The 27,979-nt window shown below is 36.8% G+C and overlaps 2 protein-coding genes across 2 annotated transcripts; one reads left to right on the top strand and one right to left on the bottom strand.

The window, feature by feature from the left end:
- Positions 1-308: 308 nt before the first annotated feature.
- pdk3b (pyruvate dehydrogenase kinase, isozyme 3b) lies at positions 309-8,507 on the top strand. Its single transcript, XM_052104235.1, has 11 exons — positions 309-473; positions 2,216-2,357; positions 3,818-3,889; positions 4,148-4,332; positions 4,502-4,591; positions 5,558-5,635; positions 5,749-5,825; positions 6,008-6,109; positions 6,234-6,347; positions 6,424-6,537; positions 7,080-8,507. Exons 1-11 carry the CDS (start codon positions 371-373, stop codon positions 7,221-7,223), a joined length of 1,221 nt encoding a protein of 406 aa, XP_051960195.1. The 5' UTR covers positions 309-370; the 3' UTR covers positions 7,224-8,507.
- A 68-nt stretch (positions 8,508-8,575) lies between these two features.
- Positions 8,576-15,560, bottom strand: pcyt1bb (phosphate cytidylyltransferase 1B, choline b). The gene is made up of 8 exons (XM_052104236.1): positions 15,382-15,560; positions 13,533-13,632; positions 13,282-13,398; positions 12,806-12,957; positions 12,620-12,698; positions 11,791-11,933; positions 9,448-9,636; positions 8,576-9,320 (listed from the first exon to the last, which is right to left on the bottom strand). Exons 1-8 carry the CDS (start codon positions 15,481-15,483, stop codon positions 9,123-9,125), a joined length of 1,080 nt encoding a protein of 359 aa, XP_051960196.1. The 5' UTR covers positions 15,484-15,560; the 3' UTR covers positions 8,576-9,122.
- Positions 15,561-27,979: the final 12,419 nt, after the last annotated feature.

The raw sequence follows: 27,979 nt of genomic DNA, 5'->3' as shown, positions 1-27,979 counted from the left end.
ACATACATATATATATATATATATATATATATATATATATATATATATATATATATATATATATATATATATAAATAGGCTTAATTTTCGTATGTATATATATATATATATATATATATACATGTAGAAAATTAAGCCTATTTTGAGGGACCACGAAAAACTGTTTCGGCATGTCGCCCCTGCTGGTTTACATAGCACTTGCCGTGTATTAGATAATCCCGAGCGATTACATGTGATAAAATAGCAACAAAATTGTGATCTGCTGAATGAGTGAAATACGACATCCAAATCTGCTGTCACCCCCTTACGTCAGGAGTGGGCGTCAGACTCAACTTTAATAGACGCTGTGCTACAGACTTATTTCATAATCATGAAACTGTTTCACTTTTTACTGAAAGATGTCACGCCCAAAATTGAGTATTATTCGAGGTTCTCGCCCTCACCGATGTCAATCAAACAATTCTTGGATTTTGGTAAGTAATGTAAATAATATCTTGTTATTCGCCAGTTGCGAGAACCAGCACGACATTGCGATAAATGCAAAACAACATTGAGCGGAAGTATCGACTGATGTTACAGATGGGGAATTGTTTCGTTATCGTTGTGAATTTGCGATCACAAACATTTCTACTGTGCGTCTCATTCTGAATGTCCTCTTTTCTTCTTCTTCTTCTCTTCTTCTTCTTCTTCTTCTTCTTCTTCTTCGGGCCATTATCTATATAACGTTGAATTTCCGACTTACAAAATATTGAAATTTTCAATTCAGCTTAGTTCAGTTTTCTCCCATTAAAGCTGAGGGTAAACATTTTTTAACATCTTGCCATTAATTTTTTATTATAAAGGGCAAATTAACTGTTGTTCTTTATTTTAATATTTATTTAGTTTGTTTGAAAGAGGGATTGTAACACTATTGACGAATTCGATCAATATATAAGTTGGTATATAAAGCATCACAAAGCATACACCACTGATCAGAATAAAATCAATAAATCAGACAATTAAATAAAAATGTTCAATCAAAATCTTCCACATTAAACATTATATATTCAAATATATTATGTGAATTAATTACAGTTAAAATGTAAATTAATAAGTTTTTCAACATGGGGGAAACCACTATATGCACATTTGAGCAGTCTTTTCTTCCTCTGAACTTTGACCTTTGAAGTTCTTCTACTTTTTGTATTTTTAATGTTCATAACACCAATGACATGAAAATAAATGACAAATATTCTTTTAAAAGTATTTAAATTATTAATTAAGTTTTTTTGTTTTGCTTGTTTGCACACTTGTTAGGCCTTGCACTAATGCCAGACCTGAGAAAACAAAACGAGTAAAAAATAAACGCATAAATAACTGTAAATGTGATAGAAGTGGTGTATCAGATGAAGGGGACAAGGTTTTTTTCAGGCAAATGACAAAATAGTTTCAAATCATCTCTAATGATTGAATAAAAGGTCAGGTTATAGAAAAATGCCTTCTAAATGGGGGTTTCTTGACTATTTGAAATCTTTTTCATGACTGAAAAGTCAAGGGACATGTTTGTCACCATATTTTCATAATGTCCTTTTTTATTTTACAGCATTTTCTGCATGATTTAATCAAGTTGACTATGCTTATACTAGATATCACCCTTTGAGTTTTAAGGTCAACTGAAATCTAAAACTCTTGATGTCGTGCCCTTTTGGCGCCACTACGAAAAACTAAAAATAGACTCTACATTACATACTTTACTTTGTGTCATAAGTCTATAACTTGGTCCAGTTTTGCAAAAGGACAGGTGGTAACATTAAAGTGTGTTTTGAACCAGAACCACACAATGGCTCAATTATGTTCCTACAAATACTTGCATGCATTTTAAGAATCAACTGTTCTGTTAGTCCAACATGTAATTAATCCTCAGTTCAGTGTGTGATTACAAATGTTTATTATTGGGGCAGAGCATTTGAAGTGTCACTTTTATTACTTCTCAAGTGCTCTCAATAGATTGATTACTGTTATTCAGGGACATTTTTGTTTGCTGATAATATTTAAAATGACTCCCTTAAGTCTTTCTAATCTTTGGCAAGAAACGATACCAATACCAGTACAACGATACCAAAATTATAACAATACTGAAGCTGCTGTTCAATATAGCTTAACCACACACTTATGTTTACAGAGACTCAAACACATAAGACAAATAATAATTTGTCCACTCTTCTTATTTAATAAGGCAGGGAAAATGCATGTGAGAAAACATCCTTCATGTTCCTGCGGAAAGAACTAGCAGTGAGGCTGGCCAATACCATGAGGGAAGTCACCTTACTGCCTGCCAATCTTCTCAGTCAGCCTTCCGTCAAACTGGCCCATTCCTGGTGAGGGGGACAGGGCACAGTGTGATGATGAGTGTGAGCTGTGAGTAAACAGTGACTGGTTTTGGAGTAAACATGTCCAAATAAGTGCCTGCAAATCCAGCAATCTTTGCTTGAGCAATGTATTTTCAGGGTAATCAACTTACTTTATAAAAGGCTTACTTAAAGTTGTCTCTACCGACTGAAGGTATGGTTCACCCAAAAACATTTTTTTTTGTCATCATTCACTCATGTTGATCCAAATCATGTTGTTCGTATTTTTTTCCTTCTGTGGAGAACAAAAGGAGATATTAGACAGAATTCACGTTCATTGTATACATAGATTTTTAGAAGAATATGTCTAGCTCTGTAGGTTCATACAATGCAAGTAAATGGTGACCCGAACTTTAGCAGAGAAAGGCAGCATAAAAGTAATCCAGATAACGCCAGTGGTTTAATTTATGTTTTCAGACACGATATGATAGGTGTGGGTGAGAAACAGATCCATATTTCATTCCTTTTTTACTGTAAATCTCCATTTTCTTTTTCCACTTTCAAAGTGAAAGTGAAAGTGGAGATTTACAGTAATGAAGGACTTAAATATTGAGATTTATCTGCATTGTATGGCCCTACAGAGCTGAGATATTCTTCTTAAAATCTTTGTTTGTGTTCTGCTGTAGAAAGAATGTCACACATTTGGGATGGCATGAGGGTGAGTAAATGATGAGATAATTTTCATTTTTGGGTGAACTATCCCTTTAAGTTGGGATAGGAAGGAGTACTTGAAAGGAACACAAGTTAAGTTCAGTCAGCAGCATTTGTGGCAAAATGTCGATGACCACAAAAACCGATTTACACTATTTTAGTGTACTTACACTAGGAGTGAATCAGGCCAGTTAATAAACATTAAAATACATACTGTTTCAAAAGTTTAGCCACTAGACAAGCATTATACCTGTAAACATGATTTTATTGTGATAAAATCGCTTACTATCCATTATCATGAGAGCGTGACGCCGGTAAACTCTGATTTTGTTGCACTTAAATCATGTTAACACGTATAATGTTTATGTCTGGTTGCTATATATTTAAAACAGTATGTATTTGAATGTTCATAACTTACATTATAAGTGCTTCACTGTAACCCCAAACTTTGCTTTATTTTAAATAGTTTTTTGTCTTAATCAACATTATGCCACAAATGCTGTTGATTGAGCTTAACTTGTATTGAACCCAGAATATTCCTTGAATATTGAAAAATGACACACATCACCTTAAATAAATAGCAAACATATGATTTAACAAACATATGTTTTCAATGTATATCTTCATTAAGCAGAAAAGAATTGTTGAGAATGTCAAGTGCAGTTTTTAGTTTTGGAAAATGATTATAGATTATAAATTGGTGGTTTTGAGAAGAAAGACAAGGGGTCAAATAACGTCATATCACTAAAAATACAGTGGATATTTTTCTGTGGTATCAGGTATAGCCAGAGTTTTGAAGAGCTGTGCGAGTACGAGAAAAGAAGTCCAGAGGATCCCCGAACCCTCAATGAGTGAGTCTGGGACCACTATAATATCCCAAACATGCTGTCATGTTTTTCAGAGAAAACTATGCATTATAACTCAAGAACCTTTTTTTTTTTTTTGCTGAATTTATTTTACCCAAATGCTGTAGTGTAATGATGTATATTAGATAATAACTGCATATGTTCAAAGTAATGAACTCTTCCAAAGGTAAAGATAAGATTGTGAGATTATCTTCTAATATGATGTACTAAAGTGACTTCTTGTCTTCTATTTGTGGGTTTCAGCTTCCTAGAGATCCTAATTAAGATTCGGAACAGGCACAATGATGTGGTGCCTACATTGGCCCAAGGTGTCATCGAATACAAAGAGAAGTTTGGCTTTGACCCCTTCATCAGCAGCAATGTGCAGTACTTCCTGGACCGCTTCTACACCAATCGCATTTCTTTTCGCATGCTCATTAATCAGCACAGTGGGTGACACATTCTTTCTACACAGTGCCTGCAGAAGGAAATGCCCTCATACTGTTTATATATTTTGCTTAAACATCTGGATTTCACTTCTATTAGGTTCTGACAAGCTCTTATAATCTGAATCTGATAATTTATCCAGCAATAAGCAGCTCTCTTGTCCTGCTACAGCTCTCCTGTTTGGCGATGCAGCTTGTCTTGCACAACCAAAACACATTGGAAGCATTGACCCTGCCTGCAATGTAGCTGAGGTGGTGAGAGGTGAGAAAAAGAAAAGTGTTTGCGATACCTAAAGTACGTTGTCTTTGAGTGAGTTACTACACACAATCAGATAATGCCGAAAAACAACTTAAAGGGATAGTTCACAAAAAATATATAATTCTCTCGTCATTTGCTCAGCCTCATGCCATCCCAGATGTGTATGACTTTCTTTCTTCCGCTGAACACAAGTTTAATCCATGTGTTCATGTGAAGTGATATGATATGAGATACAGATAATTATTTAAGTCATTTTCTTACCATAAATCTCCACTTTCACTTTCATATTCTTTTTTGTTTTTGCTTTTGGTGATTCAAATTCTTTGTGCATATCGTCACCTACAGGAGAATTTATAGTAAAAAAAGGACTTAAAAATTTATCTGTTTTCCACCCACACCTATCATATCACTTCTGAATACATGAATTTAACCACTGGAGTCATATGGATTACTTTTATGCTGCTTTTATGTGCTTGTTGGACCTTCAAAGTTCTGGCCACCATTCACTTGCATTTTATGGACCTACAGAGCTGAAATATTCTCCTAAAAATCTTTGTTTGTGTTCAGCAGAAGAAAGAAAACCATTCACATCTGGGATGGCATGAGGGTGAGTTAATGATTTTTGGGTGAACTATCCCCCAATAAACAGTTAAACTGTTCTTTTATTGGGTAAAAGTCATAAACAGTTTATGCAAAACCCGATTGGAACACCTACATTTTTGCCCATTACCCCAATTTCTTAAAAACCTCTACCATTGTTCTGATGGGTTATTGTGCACATAACTCTTTGTTTGATGGCAAAACCAGAAAATCCCAGATGATAATTTCATGTATATGCGGTGATGCTTGTGTAAATGAGCTGATATTTGGTCGTTAGCAGCATGTTGTTGTGCATGAAATACACTTAGTTACTGTAGCGTTTTTGTTTGCACGTGTACTTAGCTTAAAGCATCTCATCTTTCCTCCCAGATGCATATGAAACAGCAAAGATGCTCTGTGAGCAGTACTACAGGATGGCACCTGAACTAAAGATCAAGGAATTCAACTGTAAGACTGATATCCATATTATAGCCTATATAAATTATATCAATATCATACTTGCTTATGATCTGTCATGTATGCCTCTCCGTTTTATATATTTATGTCACTCTATCTGCTAGCCAAAACGCCCAAGAAGCCTATACAGGTGGTGTATGTGCCCTCTCATCTGTTCCACATGCTGTTTGAGCTCTTTAAGGCAAGAAAAATAGATAGTAGACTTTATTTTCTGTTCCACAGGAGTAGCAGATAATGGTTGAAAGCACTGGTTTGGAAATGCTGTGGATTTCATGTGGTGGGCTTGAGTGTGCTATTTTATTCCTTTTACTTGCTATATTTTGAGTGTCACCATATGTTTTATATGTGCTTATTTATGTGCAGAATTCCATGCGGGCCACAGTAGAGCTCCATGAAAACAACAGCGAAGGGCTTCCTCCAGTGGAAGCACTTGTTACTCTGGGAAAAGAGGACCTCTCAATAAAAGTTCTACACTATCCTATTCAAGCCCATTTCTCAAAGACATAAAATAGTTTATATCATTCTGACTCAAAACTGACATAATAGTGAGCACCATTTCATTAACTGATGTTTATGTGTGTCTGCTTAGATAAGTGACCAAGGTGGGGGCGTCCCCTTGCGAAAGATTGATCGTCTCTTCAATTACATGTACTCCACTGCCCCAGCACCACGTCTGGATCCCTCACAAACTGCTGTCCCACTGGTAACTACCTACCAAACAGCATAAGACTGTGTTTGAATTTGTGGTTTTACATAACCTGTTTATATTTTATCTGCAGGCTGGTTTTGGCTATGGCTTACCAATCTCAAGACTTTATGCACGCTACTTTCAGGGAGACTTGAACCTGTACTCGATTGATGGGGTCGGGACAGATGCAGTTATTCATCTAAAGGTATTTCTATGGAGAAGTCTATGCATTTGGATCACAATGAATAAATTATAACAAGAGATTGGTTCAGTCTCAAAACCTAGTTGGTTTCCTACCTAGACAGTTAAAAAAATGTTGCTTGTTGCAGTACACTATGTAGTGATCTTCATGCCATATCCATAAAGGATTAGAGTTATGATTGTTTAGAATTTTACATTTAGTTTTTATTTTTATTTAATTTTCAATGTGTGCATTCAATTTATTTAAATATTTGTTCGTTTTCATGCTATAATATATCTGTTAATTTCTCTGTGTTTATTAGTTTCAGAATATTGTTTTATATGTAATTTTAGTATTTCAGGGCTGCCAAAGTTAACGCTGTGTGTGTGTGTGTGTGTGTGTGTGTGTGAGTTTATGAACATATTATTATTCATATTATATTTAATTACAGTTGGTGGACATCTAAGTAGGTTTTGATGTTGTTAGAAAAGGAATTTGTGACATTGTTATTACCATACACATTGTGGGCTTCCACTAGAAACTACTAAATGTCTTTCTCACCACAGGCTCTTTCCAGTGAATCTTTTGAGCGTCTTCCAGTTTTCAATAAGTCAGCATGGCGACATTACCAGACAGGTCCTGAGGCTGATGACTGGAGCAACCCCAGCAGTGACCCAAGAGATGCATCCACATATAAAGTTAACAGATGACTTTATTGTACCTGCTAGCTATTGAGGAGCTGCTTAAAAATTATAATTGCCAAGCTCATATAGATCATTGCTGGAGAAAGAAATATCTTTGGCTAACTTATCTTTGGCATTTATTTTTGGTGCTTACTGCCACTTCTGACTTTTTGAAATATTTTATTTATAGTTTTATATAGTAGTGAATGTGTGAAGAGTGTTGGATTTATGTAACAGACAGAAGAACATTATGGTTTGTCTGTATGAAGTCTCTTTTATACACCAATCACTGCTGCTGTGAGCCCTAAATAACTAAAATAGTACTTCTCTGTGAGCTTGCTTGTGTGAATAATCCAATGGTATATTTAAGATGTCTATAACAAAATATGCGGTCCAGCAGGAAAAGCATGCTAAACATATACACTACCGGTCAAAGGTTTAGGGTCACTTACTCATTCTTTATTATTATAATTTTACACATATTAGAATAATAAAGTCATCAAAACTATGGAAGAACAGAAATGGAACTATAGGAATTGTGTTGTTTCTAAAAAAAAAAAAAAAGGTAATATTTTAGCATATTCAAAGTATTCACCTTTTGCATAGAATTTTCAGAAATGTACTCTTGACATTTTCTCAATCACCTTCTTGAGGTTTCACCCTTTAGTTTTGTAATTAAATAAATTAATGTTTCAAACATGTAAGCATATGCCTTCAAATCAAAAGGTTTTTAAGATCATGAGAATCATTTCAGTCAATTGTCCCCAAATTTTGAATGGCAGTATAATCGGAAATATATGTTATCGACTATTGATGATAAACTTTTGCAAAGGGGAGGATCTCAGCTTTCTAATAACACTTAGTTTGAGTTTGTAGTCCACTCAGAAGCCAAGATATTTGATGAAACAATGGGGGTGGAGCATGAATTGAAACACAGACTGAATGTCTATGGACGAGCACATCCGTGAGGGCTAAAATGCATTAGCGTGCCACCTACATTTCATATCTGCATTTTTTGCAGGATTCTTTATTCTAGTACTTGTCATCTAGTGGAATAAAATAAGATTTTTTGGAGAGGGATGGTGTGAACAGAACCATAATTACATACTTACAAATTAGGATGAATACAAAAAAGATTTAAAAAAATTCCATTCATCATAAGATTGTAAACCTATACAATTGTACAGTATGTTGCATGGAGTATTTGCTTCTTTAACAACCATGTCATGCCATATTTCCCAATGTGCTTATCATCATGTTTTATCTAATCAACTATTCTGGCTTTTAAAACACTCCCTTATACAGCAGGTCACCAGTATGTCCTTCATTTCAATGAAAACAACTAGGTTGATGCTTAAGTCATTGTTTAAAAATAAACGATATATATATATATATATATATATATATATATATATATATATATATATATATATATATATATATACAGTATATAAAGGAAGCTTTCATGATTACTAAAAATTGAACGACAATCACAATACGGTCATAAAGTACAGTTTATTACATGATTTTGTGTGTGTGTGTTTTTTTTTTTTATAAAATAGTTTTTAATTCAGCAGAAGAATCTGATAGTAAAACCATGTTTCTGAATGATTTCTATATTTATGTACCATGGAATACTAAGGGACTAATTAATACAATGTCCAAAAAAGCATGATTTATTTTTTTGTTTGTTTAATTAGTGGGCTAAGTAGAAAGACAAGTTATTAAGTGTTCAGTTCTGTTTTTGTTTTCCACAAATGGCAGTAAATACAAATCATGGCTTTTTGAAATGTACATGGCTTATTGAAAAGTCATGAGGTCAATTTGGATCTTTGAGCAGCATACCATTGTAAATCACAAATATGAGGCATTTTATTGCATGAGTACAGTAAACAAGAACAAGTGTGCGTGAAACTCAGCATTCATCTACTTTTTGTCCTCGTCACCCTCGCTGCTGCTGACGGAGACACCTTTGGTTGGTTGTGAGCGGAAGTGGAGGATGGGCCATTGAGAAATGGGTGATGTAGAGCGCTCTCTTGTGGGGCTGGAGCTTGGAGACGTACGTGGAGACTGGTAGGGGGACAGCGCCTGTAGAACACGCCCACTTCGCTCCTGAATCATGTGCTGGAGAGCACAAAAAAAGAAGAGTGCTCTTAAGATCTACAGCTATTAAAGGAATGTCTTCTTTACTATCTCCTTAGCCAGAATTTATGAGTAATGCCTCAGTGTTTTGTTATTGTCTATCACTTACCCAGGCTTTATCTGGACCAAACAGCTCAAGGAAGTTTCCGATGAACTCGCGAGATTTCTCCTCCCATTTGAGAATAAGGTCATGGCTCTTCTCCTCAACACGGTGCACTAAATGTTTGGACTTCTCCTCCACCGTCCTCACTGTCTCCTTCATTTTATCCACCTGCTCCTGCAGACGGTACTTCTTCTCCTATCAATACAAAGGAGTTGGCAAAGGTCCATACAATGCAAGTGAATGGGTGCCAAGATTCTGAAGCTCCAAAAATCATGTAAGTCAGTATAAAAGTAATCCATAAGACACCATTGGCTAAATCAATGTCTTCAAAAGTGATATGATAGGTGTGGGTGAGAAACAGATAAATCAAGGTTCTTTAACAGGGGGTCTGTGGTGGTACCGCAGGGGGTCCACAAATTATTGTTTGATCCACTATTGGTGGCATTTATAATAACCACTCACTCGCACATGAGTTACAGAGAGAGACAGGAGCATGAATTATTGACATGTTATCAACAAGTCCTTTGCAGATGCATGCCAAATCTTAAAGTGTGACTAAACAGCGCAAGTCAGCAGAAGTGCACAGCCAGAACAATCTCTTCACACAACCACCACTCATCACAAGCCGCTCAATGAGTGACACACATCAGGTTTAGCAGCGCTAAAGTGAAGGGTCGCGTGAGTAAGCGCATATAATTTAACTTAATATAATTTGTATACATAATTTACGAGTTGGCTATTACGTATGATCTTGCACAATTTTGTTTGCAAAAACTCATATGACAATTTCCCAGATGTCTTAATGCGTAAGAACGAGTTCCGTTCCATTAAGGACGCCTCGTGGGAGACCAGCTAAGACTATCCTGACTAGCCAAGATCACCCTGATGAGCTTAGACCGTCTTGACCAGCTAAGAGCAGCCTGACCAACTAAGACCACTGTGACCAGCTAAGTTCCGTATGACCAGCCTGACTAGCTGAGACCAGCTAAAGCCAGCCTGACCAGCTAAAAAAGGGTTCAAAACCCCTTTAAAACGAGCCTGACCAGCTATGACCAGGCTGGGCAACCAGCTAAAACCAGCCAACCAGCTTAAGCTGGTTTTAGCTTGTCTTTTCAGCAGGGCAACATTAATGATTATTTCAATGGCTTTGCAATGTAAACATCATGAAGTATACAGTGGATATAAAAAGTCTACACACCCCTGTTAAAATGCCAGGTTTTTGTGATGTAAACACAAAGATAAAGATAAATCATGTCAGAAATTTTTCCATGTTTAATGTGACCTATAATGTGAACAATTCAATTGAAAAACAAACTGAAATCTTCGTGGGGGAACATTTTTAATTAAAAACCTTACAATAACCTGGTTGCTTAGTGTGCACACCCTCTTATAACAGGGGATGTGGCTGTGTTCAGAATTAACCAATCACATTCAAACTCATGTTAAATAGAAGTCATTACACACCTGCCATCATTTAAAGTGACTCTGTTAATCACAAATAAAGTTCAGTAGTTCTAGTAGGATTTTCCTGACATTTTCTTAGTTGCATCTAAGAGCAAAAGCCATGGTCCGCAGAGAGCTTCCAAAGCATCAGAGGGATCTCATTGTTGAAAGATATCAGTCAGGAGAAGGATACAAAAGAATTTCCAAAGCATTAGATATACCGTGGAACACAGTGAAGACAGTCATCATCAAGTGGAGAAAATATGACACAACAGAGACATTACCAAGAACTGGACTTCCCTCCAAAATGTATGAAAAGACGAGAAGAAAAATGGTCAGGGAGGCTTCCAAGAGGCGTTTCTCACCCACGCCTATTATATCACTTCTGAAGATATGGATTTAACCACAGGAGTCATATGGATTACTTTGATACAGCCTTTATGTGCTTTTTGGAGCATATCAATTTTGGCACCCATTCACTTGCACTGTATGGACCTACAGAGCTAAAATAACTTAATTTGTGTTCTGCAGAAGAAAGAAAGTCATACATATATGTGATGACGTGAGGGTGAGTAAATTATGAGAGAACTTTTATTTTTGGGTGAACCGTTTCTTTAACTGCATTAAGTCTATGTTCTTAGATTGTAATCTTGACCGACTGTTTTGGAGACCGGTCTTTCCCTATTCAAGTAGATAGGAGTTGTAATTTTATGCCACATGTCTCCATAGAAAATAGTTGCCTAGTTGGGTTTTCAAGAAATTAAATTAAAAAAAGATTTTAGTAACTGTACTTAATTTCATCTTTTTTCTAAAGCCCAAAATTCTTAACTTTCTGATGTTTTCTTACATTTCAACAGAGTTATGGTGATGATATTGCAGTGTGAAGCAAGTGTGTAACATTCTTACATTGATGAAACCAACGTTTAGTTCCCGTGCTGTGTAACCTCTCTGCAGGTTGCGTCTGACATAAACATCATAGTCTCGAACAATGCGTGTGATGAGGTCAGAGGTAGAAATCCCTTCCGTTCTTTGAGTGGCCACAAACATTCCTTACAAACATACAAAGAAACACATATTGATGAGTCCTTGTAGTTCCTTTATTATGCAACTTGGTTGCTATTAAAGGAATATTCCAGGTTTATTACAAGTTAAGCTCTATCGACAGTATTTGTGGCATATTATTTATTACCACAAAAATGTATTTTGACACATCCCTCCTTTTCTTTAAAAAAACAGCATAACTCTAGGGACCAGTGAGGCACTTACAATGGAAGTGAATGGGGCCAACGATAAAATAATCACCGTTTAAAAGTATAGCTACAAGACATAAACAATCTATGTGTTTAAAGGATTTAAGTGTGATAAAATCGCTTTCTAACCTTTTCTGTGTAAAGTTATATCCTATTGTACAACTTGCTATGATGATGTAATGTCAACAAACCCTAAAACCCTGAAATGACTGTAAAAATGATGATTTAAACAAAGTACAGCTCAAATAATACATGAGTTTTAACAGAAGAATTAATGTAAGTGCTTTTATAAAATTATAATACATTTTTGCCTTTAAACCCTGCAAATTTTCCCCATTCACTTCCATTGTAAGTGCCTCACTGTGACCTCGATTTGTGCTTTTTTTCAAATAAATAATTTTTTTGTGGTATTCAACATTATGCCACAAATGCTGTCAATTGAGCTTAACTTGTAATGAACCTGGAATATTCCTATAAGCTTTTACCTGCTTCTTTGATATGTTTGTAGACGTCTTCTGATCCAGCAGAGGTATATGGGATATCATCATGTGCCACAAAGTCAATCTGAGAAGACAGCATGAAAATAAACAAACCATGACAGATATGATAGAGTACATGGTCATACAAAATGGCAAGTTGTTCTAAGCATAAATGTACATTAGAGAGTTTACCCTATGTTTCTTAAGGAATTCAGGACTAAGGGACCATGGAGCATCACGGACAACCTCATCCACATAGCGACAGTGTATAAGGGCTTCATAACGCTCGTCCTCTGTCATCACTGTGTAGCCTTTATACTTGTGTGTCAGGGCATCACTGCATACTAAGAGACATATGAAAAAGATCAACCAAAAATAAAAACCATTTAACATTTACTCATGTTGTTCCAAACCTGTATAATTTTCTCTTTTTTGTCAAAGAAGTTTAGAAATATTAGTCTCGGTCACCATTCACTTTCATAGTATGAAACAAAAATGCAATGAAAGTGAATTGAGACTAACAACTGACCTGCATGTCCTTTTTTATTCCACGCATAAAAGTAAATAATGCAGGTTTGGAACAACATGAGGATGTAAATGATGGCAGATGTGTACGTTTTGAAAACTGAAAACTGGCGAGAGTTAATGTGTGTGACGTTTTGACTTACCGCCAACAATCAATTGTGTGTTTGGGAACAAATTCTTGGCCTGCATCAAAGCCCGTGCGTGACCGGAGTGGAAGAGGTCAAAGATTCCATCGGCATACACTCGTACAGGCCTATGGGCTACACAAAAAGGTTAAAAAAAATTATGAATTATGAGAATTATAATTATGGATTCTCCAAATCAATTTCTAACTCTCATCTTTGGTCCTGTACAAATGCACAACCTTATATCTACACTAGACAGTTGTTCTCACCTGGAGTGCCACGGCGAGCCTGGGCTAAAGTCACTTTGTCGTGTGATGTGTCAGAGGCACAGCCTGATTCTTTAGCAAAGATGGCTGCTTCCCTCAGAGCCTGACAGAGAAATAATGTTTGTTGTGAAGCATTTTAATGAAATTTGTGATGCTTTTTATAACTGCCAGTAAAGCAAAATACGAGCTACATAGCAAAGGATTGGTGTTTTCACCTACCTATAGAATTAGAAAAATGTAATGTGATGTCTGGGCTGAATTGAGCGTCTTAATGTTCTTAAAGGGATAGTTCATCCAAAAATGAAAATTACAATTCTGTCATCAATTACTCACCCTCATGTTGTTCAAAACCCATTTTCTTTCTTCCATGGAACACAAAAGGAGATGTCAGGTATTATAGGTCGACCGATAGTGGATTTTGCCAATACCATAATTAAGGTGGTGGTAAAAACTGATGACTGACTTATCAGCTGATAGTTTTTAAAAACTGATTTATAAAATGTTAAAAATATTCTTATTATTTCCTTACTATGATGGTCACACACACAGAGGCTACAAGATTCCAAAATTAATGAAAATGAATATGAAAAAATTCCAGGCGGAGCTTATTGTTCAACCAAAATTTCTATCCTATACATTTCATCAGCTGAGGTTTATTAATGAGGAAGAAAGTTTATTATTATTCACAAAATATGAAGTTAGAGACATTATTTATGTGCTGATGGGGCACATTTCCATATAGTTGCACATTTCTTTGCATGCTTAAATTTAGAACACTTGATTATCTAATCATCAACCTATCAGCATAGATTTTTGCAGATAACTGATAGTTCCAAAAAGCAACTATCTGCACTTATTAATTGGTAAACCCGATAAATTGGTCTACCTCTATTAGAGAGAATGCTTGGGACTGCTAGTCTCAGTCACCGTTCACTTTCATTGTATGGAAAAAAGAGCAGTGTCAACATTCTTTAAAATTTCTCCTCTTGTGTTCCATGGTAAAAACAAAGTCAAACAGGGATGGATCAACATGAAAGTGAGAAAATGAGAAACTATCCCATTATTGAAACACTTGGTCTTTGAAAGAAATCTGTGCATTCAATTAACACATTTACAAAGTTATTGATTTTACTGAACAATTGTTGGCAGTACACAAACTTCTACATTCATACTCAATGGGTTTGCTTATTTCTTTACCTCACTTGAAATGCTAAATTGAATGTATACTCAATTATCTTTTTAGTTTGTACATGCACAGGTGTTCAATAAACATGTGCTTGAACTTCAAATTATCAGTGATGTTGTCATGGATCTTTGAACCATCAGATGTTCAGGAGGAAACCCTTTACAGGGCCACTGTCAGACTGATATGGACATTAATAATCATACGTCACCACTGCTTGGTGGATACAATCTTTGGATATCAGCTGAGAGTTGCTTTTAAAATAATACTTTCTATGATAGCTGGCTTGAAATCTGGACCATGCACTCAGATAACAAACATTGTAAGTTACATAAGAGTAATGGCAATGATTAAATGCCATTTGCTGCTCTTTAGGATATAATGTTATTTCCATCTAAAGGGCTTTATTGTTGCAAGTCCAATTTTAAAGCCTTTATGGGTGAATAGACAACTGTACATCATATTGTTGTAGACCTATGGCAGGCAGTGCTTCAGAAAATTATAAAAAATCCTATTTGTTTTTATGAAATGAAATCACTTCACATAGTCCAATAGGGCAGCTACTTAATGGTTAAGAATCTTTAGAATGTATAGAAGCTAAATCCATGTCAAATAGTTGTAATATGTCAGATTATGAACAGTATAGCTTCATATGTTATTCAAACTAACCTTAACAGGTGTCCGCTTGCGTTGCTTCTGTTGCTGTTCTTGAACCCCTCTTTGACCAGCGTTTCCATTAGCACGGGATCCATTCCGTCTCCTGTTCACCATGGTAGAGATCTTATTTTATCCACCCAGGCTTTCTGCTTTGCACTTGTTCAACCTGCCAGATGTGTGACAAAGTCTTTGCTTTTACTCCAGTATAGATAACTCGCCAGGCACTCTGACCCTTGTGACAAGGCATAAGAGCAAAGGTTAGGTTTTTTAATGGAGCTTATTGTACATACACTGTTTTGGGTTCACCAAAAAAAATATATATATATATATTTATAAAATGTTTTGTGAATATTTAATAATTTTCTTCTTTCTTTTCTTTTCTTTTTTTTTTTTAAGATATTATCTATGTATAATGAAAAATGTGTTAAATGATAAAGTTACATCAAGGTTCTCTTTGTTAACATGAACGAACAATGAACATTACGTTTACAGCATTTATTAATCTTGGTTAATATTAATTTCAAAATATACCAATACATTTTAAAAATCAAAAGTTTGTTTTGTTAACATTAACAATGAACAATTGTCTTTTTATTTACAAACATTTATAAAGATGAATAATGCTGTAATAAAATATATAGTTCATGGTTAGGCATGATACCTAATGCATTAACTAATATCAACAAATGTAACCTTATTGTAAAGTGTTACTAATGATACTTACCAAGTATACAATGACATTTTTGAACACTTCATTCTCTTTTGTGGTTATTCTTGTTTGTTTTGTTTTTTGTCATTTTAACACATTTTACCAGCCTCTTTGATTTTTCTCCAGCCACATTTTTTCCCATGTACTCTGTATAGATCATAAGTTGTTCTTCTATATATACTACACATAATAAGAAATTAACATATTGTATATATGTATATGCTCACATATACACGGGCGGCCAAAAGTTTGGAATAATGTACAAATGTTGCTGTTTCAGAAGGAAATTGTGTAACATCTGAGGTTGTTACCCATCCTACCAACCAAAGAAACACAGACATTGGATAACCGATAATTGTAAAAGAGTGTTATGGTGAGTATGCACGGTGAGTTGTGTCTTCACTTCGGAATCGAAAGAGAAAAGGCTGTTCATGTCAGTTTTAATCTGTGCTTGAGGATATAGCCTACTTTAATTTTACATGTTTTTGTCTCAAATGATTATAAACGTTGTGAAATACTGATGATGTTATGTGCGATATGATTGTTCAAGCACCACCACTCAACCAGGTTGCAATCAGCTGTGCCATTATTTATGCCATTTACTGTACTTTTCTCCCATTTTCTCCCCAATTTGGAATATCCAATTCCCAATGCACTCTAAGTCCTCATGGTGGCATAGGGACTCAATCCGTATGGTGGAGGATGAATCTCATTTGCCTCTGTGTCTGAGACGATCAATCTGTTTCTGAGACCATCAATCATCTTATCACGTGGCTAGTTGAGCATGTTACCGCGGAGACATAGCGCGTGTGGAGGCTTCACGCTGTTCTCTGCGGTATTCACGCACAACTCACCACGCGCCCCACAGAAAGCGAACCACATTATAGCAACCATGAGGAGGTAACCCCATGTGACTCTATCCTCCCTAGCAATCAGGCCAATTTGGTTGCTTAAGAGACCTGACTGGAGTCACTCAGCATGCCCTGGATTTGAACTCATGACTCCGGGTGTGGTAGTCAGCCTCAATACTCACAGAGCTACCCAGGCCCCCATTTACTTGTAATACTGATAATTAAGTAAATTTAATATCAGTTACCTTTATACTGACGACAGGACACTTTACACAACATTTTTACACAGAGGAGTAAAAATTTAATCTTGGAGAGAAAATGACACCTCCCACTCGTCATAGACCTTATTTAAAGCAGCGCCATTTTTGATTTTGACGGGAATGGCAACAAGGCTGAGAGGGATAGACTTACATTCTATTAAATGGGTTGTACGATTGTTTAAAGTGTTTTAGGATTGTTCTGCTGATGAAACATTGAAAAAAAAACATATTTTCAAGAAATTTCAGTAGACAATAAACTAGACTCAAATCAAAGATGCCGCTACTCTGAATAAGGTAAAAACAAATTTTTTAATGAGGTCAATTGATAATGTTCATCCTTAGATTTTCCTCATTGTATTATTTACTTGTTCATTGAACTGTTGTATATAAGAAATATCACACTTGCAATCATGCTGTATGGCCCTAAATCAGCATGGTATCCGGGTTCTTATCCCATGTTGTTACCAGGTACTAACTGGAGTCCAACAGACTTTATGCAACAGACTTTATGCAAAAATAGTTGCAAAAGTCAAGGTGTGAAGATTTAAAGTTGCAGATTTGAGAGGCTTTAAGTGCCGATTTGAGGTTGTACAGTGAAAATGAATTAAAGCACAGTTAAAGTTAATGTGTACTAAAAGTCTGTGTCTGTAGTTGTATTTATGTGAATGTAATTTCACATATTAGTGACTACTTGTCTGCAAATGTGAATTCAGAACACTTTCATTTTGAATTATTGTGAGTGCAGATTGCAACATCAAAGTTTTCACATCGGTGCTCTAAGTGTAAGTTTCAACTTATGAGTACAAATATTTATTGTACAAATTCTCAAATCCAAATATGCAAGCTCTCATGTTTTGCTACTGATTTACATTTATACAATTCCTACTGGTGTACAGTGGCAGTTCCACGTTTTGTTTTGGTTGAGCGAACGAGATTGAAGTCGCACACCTTCTTTATTATTAAATTAAATCCAAAAAAAATGTTGTTGTTGTTTTGGATCAACAACTGATGGCGGAAGAAGATGGAAACGCACCATAACTGGTCTGAAAAAAGGGTCCATTGGCATGCTTTCCTATTGGACCCTTTTCACATCCCTGTTATGTTGGATTCCAAATTCTTTAACAAAGCAAATGTAGCTAACTTTTTTATAATTCCAATTTTAAAAATATTTAATGTAAATTTATAACTTTGTACTTTGTATTATATTACCCTGGAATACATTTTAAAAAATCAGTAACCATTGCTGCGATGAGGCTTCTAACACAACTACTGAGGGACTACTGCTGTTTTCCAGGACTCTATGTATTTAAATTATTTTACAAAGCTGTGAAAGCGGAATCGTTGATTTCTTTTTTCTTTTGCTGTCTGAGCAAACGGGTATGCAAAAATGTATTTTGCTGTGTTCCTCCATTGACCACCCTTCAAGTTTAGACAACTGTGATGACTTCCGCTTTCGTAAGCATATGAAAAGGGTCCATTGGCCTCTGTCTAACAGTCTGGCATAATAGCATTGGGAGACCACAAGAGGGTGATATACCATTTACTGAAGCCGGTTGCAGTCATGATCACTCACAAACACACACAAAGGAGCTGAAGCATCACAGATGGCAGTCCAAAGTTATAAATGTTTTTTTACTTCTTCAAGAATGAACAAAGTGACTGTGGCAGGGCGGAGGGCGGGGCCGGGACGTGATCCTACACACCCGGACCCGTATTAGGCTAATTATGCCTCCGTGAGGTTTAAAGGTCGACTGCAGAGGGCCGTGCGGGAGAGAGAGATCGTTAGCGGACATGTCCGTCATGTGTGTTTGAGTTGTCTTTTAAGTTTTCCATTAAACTATGATTTATATTGTCAAGCCGGTTCTCGCCTCCTCCTTGCCCATCCTTCAACTGTTTTACATTGGTGCCGAAGCCCGGGAAGGAGGAGGGATACGCCGTAGTAGAGTTCTCGCCACTACCGTCCACCCCAACGGAGCAGCCGCGGCCATCTGCCGGGGGACGAGGAGCCCAGCCACCTGAGCGAGGACGATGGCCGCTGACCGCGAGGGGAGGAGGGGCTCCTAGCCGACCGCCTGGAGCGAGAGAACCGCTACCAGGGGCGGAGGAGTCGCCTACCAGCCGCTGAAACGCGGCGGGGTTTAAGACCGCCGACCGCGAGCGGGGAGGGGCTCACTGCCGACCGCCTGGAGCGAGAGAACCGCTGCCAGGGGCGGGGGAGACCCCTTCTAGTCCCCGAGAATGTGGCGGGGTGTTCCGTCCGCCAGGGGCTGGAGGACTGCCTCGGATCCGCCCGGAGAGGCGCGGCTGTCGTCCGATAAAGGGTGGAGGAGTGGCCGAGGAACAAGCTGCGGCGTATCGGAGAACTGTCGAGTATGTTTTTTTTCATCTCTCTCTCCTCTCTCTCTCACTGTCGCTCTGCGTTGGCCTTTATCCTCTTTTAAATTTTACAGTTTTTTGGGGGGGTACTACACTGTTACAGGAGTACCCTCCCATTTTAATAATTTCTGTTTCCCTCCCCTTGTCCCCTCCCTCGTCCAGGTAGATGGGGATGACCTGCCGGCAGTCAGCACGGAAGGCGCGCCCTCCCCCAGGGGAAGGGGGTGTACGTCAGGCCGGGGGCAACCCTGCCTGAGAGAACGAGGGAGGAATGTGGCAGGGCGGAGGGCGGGGCCAGGTCGTGATCCTACACACCCGGTCCCGTATTAGGCTAATTATGCCTCCGTGAGGTTTAAAGGTCGACTGCAGAGGGCCGTGCGGGAGAGAGAGATTGTTAGCGGACATGTCCGTCATGTGTGTTTGTGTTGTCTTTTAAGTTTTCCATTAAACTATGATTTATATTGTCAAACCGGTTCTCGCCTCCTCCTTGCCCATCCTTCAACTGTTTTACAGTGACGTTGATGAGTTTGCAGGTAGGTGAAACTGGTGTAACTTTGTGACGTTTATTATGCAATTTCTCTGTATGTAGCCATGAATAGGTCTTTTGTTCAAGCTGTCAAACCACAAAAAGACATACTTGCAGGGTTGGGAAGTAACGGAATGCATGTAATGGGAATATGTATTTAAAATACAAAATATAACTGTATTCCACTACATTGGTAATTAGAATACAGTTACATTCAAAAAGAATTTTGAATAACAGAAGAGATAGCTTTGTATTTTATTGTCATTTGTTTAAATTAATATTTAGTCCTTTCAGGTGGAAAACATTTATACATAGAAATGATGCGATCCAAAGTGCATTTGAACAGCGGTGAAACACTTTCTAATGATGTGTTACATTCATACGAGCTGACAGATATGGAAGTTTGGAGCAGAAGAAATAAAAAAATAACGTTGTGTAAATTGTCAACTTTACGCTAAGCTAAACTGCTATATCTAGCCATTTTACATGCACATGTTACCAGGGATGATCATATTTATTTTATCCAGAAAATTCACGTTAGATCATAATATATATTTTTTTCTAGTAAGACCTTTGATATTGGAAATCATATTCTTAATAATAATTTTTGTATTGTTTTCCTGTAAAAATATAAAACGAATCCTTAAAACAAGATCAATTTGATTGATCTTGTTTTAGAAACAACACTGCATAAGATATTTAAGTTTTTTAGAGAAAGTATTTTTTACATGTGTATTTTGTCTTACTGTACTGACAGAGTTTTTATAGTCAAAACAAGTGAAAAAATCTACCAGTGCTTAAGAAGTAATCCAAAGTATTTAGAATACTACTGACCTTAAGTAATCTAACGGAATACATTGCAAATTACATTTTACAGCATGTTTTCTGTAATCTGAAGTGGAATACATTTCAAAAGTAACCCTCCCAACCTTGCATACTTGTTAATGAAAATACATTTTGTAGACGGGTTGAATTTAATGGAAAACTCTGTGACGCTCTGTGGCACTTCAGAATATTGACACTGACAGTTGGCGGTGTTTGCACACTTTTTTATCCACCCTTTTCCTGAACGTGGAAGTGTTCCACAATTCGCACAGGTCTCCAGTGTTTTCATCCATATCAGCATATATTCTTTGCGGGTAAAGTATTACATTTGTAGAAATTGACAAAAAAAAAAAAAAACACATGTGGCTCTATACTGCCCATATTCAAAGAGTCGAGATGAAGGTTTTTTTTTACAGTGCCTAACATGAGTATGTAGATGACATGAAGGCGGAGATATCATTAACTGCTTTGAGTTGTTATGACAGCCAACAGTTGCACAAGTTGAGCATTAATTTTTGCTCCAAATAACACTTAAATGGTTGTTGTTCTCCATCTGGATCGATCGTTTCATTGCATCTGGAGATCAGAAACAGAAAACAGACCATTAGAATCATCATGGCGCCGCCCAGTGGTTACTCGGGATTATCGATGCGTGAAAAAGCAAATTTTTACCCAGCCCAAATCCCTATTATTTTTTATTTTAAGCTTACTTTTTATTTGATAAATTCAATATAGCAAAATCCAGTTATTTTCATGTGCCTGGTTGGGAATCTCTGACCTACAGCAAAGCTGTATAGTCTGTTATGCTTTGTTAGCACAGTTGTGTCTGTGAAATGGTACTTTACAGTACATCACGCAAAAAAGAAAGAAAAAAGAAGAAAAAAGTGGTTGATTGTTGTAGCTGCATGTTAGTTAGACGACCCCTCTATGTCTATGTGGGTGATCTTGGCCATATTGAGAATGCGCATGGGCTTTTATTTACATAATCAAAAATCCAGCTCCTGCAGAGGTAGCCTAAACACAGGGCAGTCTAAGACTGATAGATTTGACAGAAAAACAAATTAGCAATTCTTTCAAAATAATTTGATCGTGTTTCTTCTTGTGTCTCTGTACAGTCACCGAGCACACAATGACCAGCAGAGGTCAGTATAGCATTCAAATTGACAACAGGTTGAATTTAGCATCTCACCTCTTGGTGTCTCCCTAATGTGAGACATTTAAAAAATCAGCTACCTTTCTTCTACATTTTGTGTTGTCAGCTGGATTGCGTAAATCTTGCACGGACTAGTTTACAGTATAGATTATTGCATTTACCCTGCATTAAATGAACCTACATGAATGGCAGCTGCTGCAGGTGCGTTGGTCAACTCTTGGTCAGTGATCTCTGTTTCCTGCTCTCAGTGTAAGATCAACTCTAGTGAGATGAGGGCTGAAGAATATCAATGAACTAATCATGCTTTCTTGATCATGTAATGCCTTGTCTTTTTAAAAGCCATTCATTTAATAGAATGTTTTGTGAATTCCCCCCTCATACAGGCCCATGCCGAATGTGCACACATATTTTAATGTTCTGTTTGTGTGCTAAAATCTGCAAATTTATGAAAAAGAGATTTCAATATGGTAAAATATGTTTAATAGAGCTGAGAGTACTGTTTTCTTATTTGGTTGCATTATATAAACATCTATATATTTCACCACAATATTAAAGAAACAATCATATAAGGGGGCAGGGGATGTGTAACACTTTGTGAATCATGGCTGTTGAAATTCTGTGGATAGCCACAAAACTTTCTGTGGAATTCTGTAGGTGCAAATTCCACCCAGACTAACCTATGCTTAATATTGTCTTGTAAACTTGCAAGCACTGGTATTTATTTGAGACATTACCTTTAAATATTTTCAAAGCATGACACTTTAATTTGATACAGGGAGAAGGGAAGGTCACTACTTCTGCCTACATCAAAGGAAGGAACTACTTTAGCCTCACTGATATATGGTATACATATGTGCCTCTCCATGAGTGTCCAAAACTTTACAATTGTCTTTGTGTAAACAATCATGTGTGGTATGTGCATTATACATCTGCTTTCAGTATATCTTAAAAAAAAAAAATTTAATTATACCATCTAAGAACCTTTATCCTTCAATCTGGGCAGGCACACATACTGTTTGAACATGTGATGCTTTTGTGTTTATTAGGCTACTTAGAGTGCTATTTAATGCAATTAGAGCTGTTTTCAAACAAGAATTAGAAAAATGACTAATTTTGAATTTGCAATATGATTAATTTAATCATGTGGCCATTGTTGCCATGTCCTTGAGCAAACAGGTCAACAACTTGCTGATAATGCCTGCCTGTTTAACTGTTGTGCTGATTAAATAAGGTGTTACAGAAATAAATAATTTCACTCACCTGTGGCTTCTCTATAAATACTAGATAAATAGTAGGCCACTCATTTGTCTAAATCAATCGTGTGTCAAGTTTGCGGCTAGTTTAGATTTTTTGTAAGGGGGCTCCTCATTACTGGGGTGTAGTGTGTGTGTGTGATTATGTGTAATTTGAAAAAACGTTATTCTGGCGCATGCACAGTGTTGTCTCTTTTCCATGTCATCAGTGCTATTTATATGTCAGGTCTGCCTAGCTGTTTGTGAGGTTTTACTTCCTCCATAGCACTTTAAACTAGAACATTTTCACAGGAATTAAAATGGTATGCATCAGTTTTGTGGTAAACACTGCGATAACAAGGGAAGCCCATACGCCCATGCGATCCAGAGATACAGTAGGTTTAAGCAGAGCAGATTCTTGGCGGTTCTGTGATGGCTTGTGCCACATTCTTGTGAATCACAATTTCAGATGAAAAGCATATTTAGCGTGTATAAAGCACCAAACGGGAGATGAATAGCACTAAATCTGCCTCCAAAAATGTAAATGGAGGAAGTACCCTTGCATTGTTCTTTACCTGCTTACCCAATCTGAACGGACCTTCAGCCCATTTTTAAGTAGCAACCCATCAGTTGAGAAACACTGCTCAATGGCCTTGTGCAGGCTATTGTCCAGAAGCTAAATGGCAGAGCAACCTCACTGTTTCTCAGAGGCATGCCAAAAGCGTTGGGCATTTAAAGACCAGATATTCCCTGCCAGAGATGGCCTGTCAGAGTCAGTCTTCAGCTAGATTTAACCCCAGCACTGGGCCAAACAGGGCTGCGTATAGACAGCTTGAGGTACCACCAGTTTCAGGGAACTGATGAATGACTGATGTATGATGAAATCAAAATGAAGGTCTCATGTGCAGTGTCACTTAGCTAATAATTGAAGTTTACCATGTGCAGTCTTACTCAATGTGTCTTTTTAAGCCTCAAGTATCTTAAAGAGCAGCTGCAGAGTTAAATTAACCATATTATCTGAACAGTGACAGGGTGTGTGGTGTGAAAATGCTCTCTAGTTTTGGGGTCAGCTGCCATAGACATCAGAGGACTGACTATGCCGCTATGGAAACAAGATGGAGACTGACATTTCTCAACACCTCATAGTGGTGATGATGTGCGTAGAGTTTTCAGGAACACAAACAGTGTTCTCTGTGTTTCCTGGAAGATAACATGGTCCTAGAGGAAAGTAGAATTACGTCATGATGAACCACCTCGTATTCTTTGTCAATCATGGACAGTTCTGTGGAAAAAAAGGGGGTGTGGCAAGTTCTCCTGATCACATTAATTTACATTTTCCTAGAAGTTGCACTGCTGATGGAAAAAAAAATCAGGCTGTTAAAAATAAAATATCACTTAAGGTATTATAATTATTTCCTGTAATAAATATATTGAATAAAGTCTATGTGTTTAACAGGCTAAAGTGTCATGTCAGATTTTTTCATAACAGGATGGCTAAATGGAGGTGATGGATTAAAAAATTGTTTGAAAGTTGATTTCTTTACAAACAAAATAATCTATAGTCTATAGTTGTCTTATACTTACACAGTTAAACAGACATTATGTTAGCCTTTGTCACTTTCATTTAATCCTTTTACAAACATTAAAAGAGAATGGCGACTGTGGTTGAAAGTCCCTAACATCACCTGGATTTGTGATGACATGTGGGTGGTATATGAAGACAGTTTTTTCATTTTTTTGGGTGAACTATACATTTAATTCAAATGATAGCCTCCTATATGACATTATGATCTGCATGCATTGAGTTTCACACACTGACGTGTCTTACATATTGTGGTGGCATCCCAATCGTGCTGACATTTGCTCTTTGTGGTGGATGCCAGATCAATGTTGGTGAAAATGGAGGGGGTAGTAAAATATAGAGGCATCTCGATTTATTGAACTGTCAGTATCAGCATATCTCTGCGACTACTGCAGCCATCCCAGGCAGCTGTGTTAAATAAGAGGAATCTTTCTGGGGATTTGTGGAGGCATGGTAGGCTTGGGTTCCATGAGCACACTGCCTGAGCATGTACTTTGCGTAATGGGCTTTCATTCCTGGGCAGTTGTGGGGTTTGGGGTGTCTGTTAAATAAGAGAATTCTCTGAGAATTGATGGCAGTGAGGGCAGAGGATGTAGGATCAACGAATGGTGCTTTTGGGGGTCAGAAATGGAGTATACTGTCATTGACAAAGCATCTAGAAGACTTATTAACATAACATTTATCAAAGTAAAGTGTATAGTGGTATAGTACAGAATAGTGCATTACAGTATTGTGCATTACAGTACAGTATGGTACGTATACTACTACTGTATACTATAGGTATGATACATATACAGTATGGCACAATAAAAAGTATGTGCATGTAAAAAACATGTAAATTCATATGTGTTCAATTGTAATTGTAATTCTGTGTCTAGCTGTTATATTTCTGTATATATTTTATATAAGAATACAGTGGAACTACCATGGCACTTCGATATAGTATCATAACTTTCATATTGTATTAATATGGTGCTTTAAGGTAATAGAACATGTCCTAATACAGTAATGCCATGGTACTGTTTTATTTGAGTTTGATTCAAAAATGTCTTTACCTGCAGTAGTTGTTCACAATCTATGTGTTGAACTTAGTAAAGACCTTCTTTATCACTGGCAAATGATAGGTCACATTTGCAGGATTGAAAGTGTAGGAAGTGTAATCAAGCTTGAAATCATAATTGTGACTAGAGATTGCAATGGCAAGATGTACAGTGAAAAACGAGTTACATTTTGGTCTGTTATCACCCAAAACCTATTAGATCGCTTCAGAAGACATTGATTAAACCACTGTCTTATGGAGTCATATGGATTATGTTTATGTGTTTTGTGGGGCTTCAAAGATTTGGTCACCATTCACTTGCATATGGATCTACAGAGCAGAGATATTCTTCAAACAATCTTAGTTTGTATTCAGCAGAAAAGAAAAAGAAAGTCATACACATCTGGGATGGCATGAGGGTAAGTAAATGATGATGATTTACCCTTTGACCCACTTTACCCATGTTCACCATAATTCAAAGAAATTTGTTAAATATGTTTTTTAATATTTCTGCCATGATATTTGCCTTTGACTGTGAATTGTGTATTGTGGTGGAATGATATTTGCTAGATAAAGACAGTTAGTATCCATTTTTGCACTGATCTTGTCATGTCTAGATGTTTTTTTGTTCATGTTTTGTTTTCATGTCTTTTATTTTAAAATTCCTGTTTCATGTCATGTGGTTTCCTTGTCATGTGATTTCATGTTTCCCTCCATGTTCATGTGTCTTGTTTTCATTGGTTTATTGTCTTATCAGTTCTAGTTTGTCATTGTTTCAGGTTATTAGTCTTGTTATCTTGTTTCTATTTCTGTCTGTTTATTGGTTTTCTTCTTATTGTTTTACCCATTGTCTGTGTATTTAAGCCCTCGTGTTTGAAATTGTCTCTTGTCAAGTATTGAATGTGAATGTAGATGTTTAATTCATGCCACGTTTATGTCAAGCCACGTTTTTGCTAAGTCAAGTTGAAGTCATGTTAATTGTTCATGTTTAGTTTTTGTCCTTCATGTCATCGTCTTCATCATTGCCAGTGCCAGCAGGAGTGTTATAGATCTCCAACCAGTACATTCAATCCAGTGAAATGGGGGTTCAATAATTGAACAAGTGTGTCATTCTAATCTTTGTCAATGAAATGTCAATTAAAATATTTGCTTTATTAAGGCACACCAAAACAGAGTGACCCTACCAGAATTAACTCTACTTATATATATCCAAATTATAAGAACGTACTGAACAACTGACAGGGTTAAAGTGATTTTGCTCCTTTAGGTTAGGATAGGGTAAGAAACAATAAATAACTCTATGCACTTTGGCTGTAACCAGATGTTTAGGTTTGGAGGTTAATAGTTTAGTTTAGTGTCTCAGTATGTGAACCCTTTGGAATGAACTAGTTTTCTGTATTAATTGGTCATAAAATGTGATCTCATCTTCATCAAAGTCACAAGTACAGACAAACAACAACGTGTTTAAGCTAACAACACAAACAATTCTAATCGTTCATGTCTCTATTGAACACTTCTCATTAAACATTCACAGTGCTGTGGAAAAAGTAAGTGAACCCTTGGATTTAATAACTAGTCGATCCTCCTTTGGCAGCAGTAACCTTAACCAAGTGTTTCCGGTAACTCTGGATTAGACCTGCACAACGTACAGAAGGAATTCTGGACCATTCTTCCTGCTCTCTTGTGGTCATTCCACAGCATTTCTATTGGGTTAATTGTCTGGGGTCTGGGCTCTGCACTGACGTGCGGTCTGGGTAGGCAAACTAGGCACTGCCTACCCTGCCAAAATTAAAAAAAAAATGTTTATTAAATAATAAACTTGTATTTGTATTTTTATTCTTGTGATTTATATATGCAATATGTGTGTTATTCCAATTGTTTAGACGTTATGATGACAAATGTAGCAGTTACGCATAATCAACTAAAAACAAATGGTAGAATAAGCAGTGCTTTTACGGTCCATTCATTGCAGACGACAAGCGGAAAACCCATGTTGCGCATGCGCACTTCGATCCTGTATTCTTTAACATGTACGGCAAAAAGCACAAATCTGCTGT

Source organism: Xyrauchen texanus, chromosome 34 (genome assembly GCF_025860055.1).
Source record: "Xyrauchen texanus isolate HMW12.3.18 chromosome 34, RBS_HiC_50CHRs, whole genome shotgun sequence".
Taxonomy (NCBI): Eukaryota; Metazoa; Chordata; class Actinopteri; order Cypriniformes; family Catostomidae; genus Xyrauchen; species Xyrauchen texanus.
This window is presented reverse-complemented; position numbering and strand designations above follow the sequence as displayed.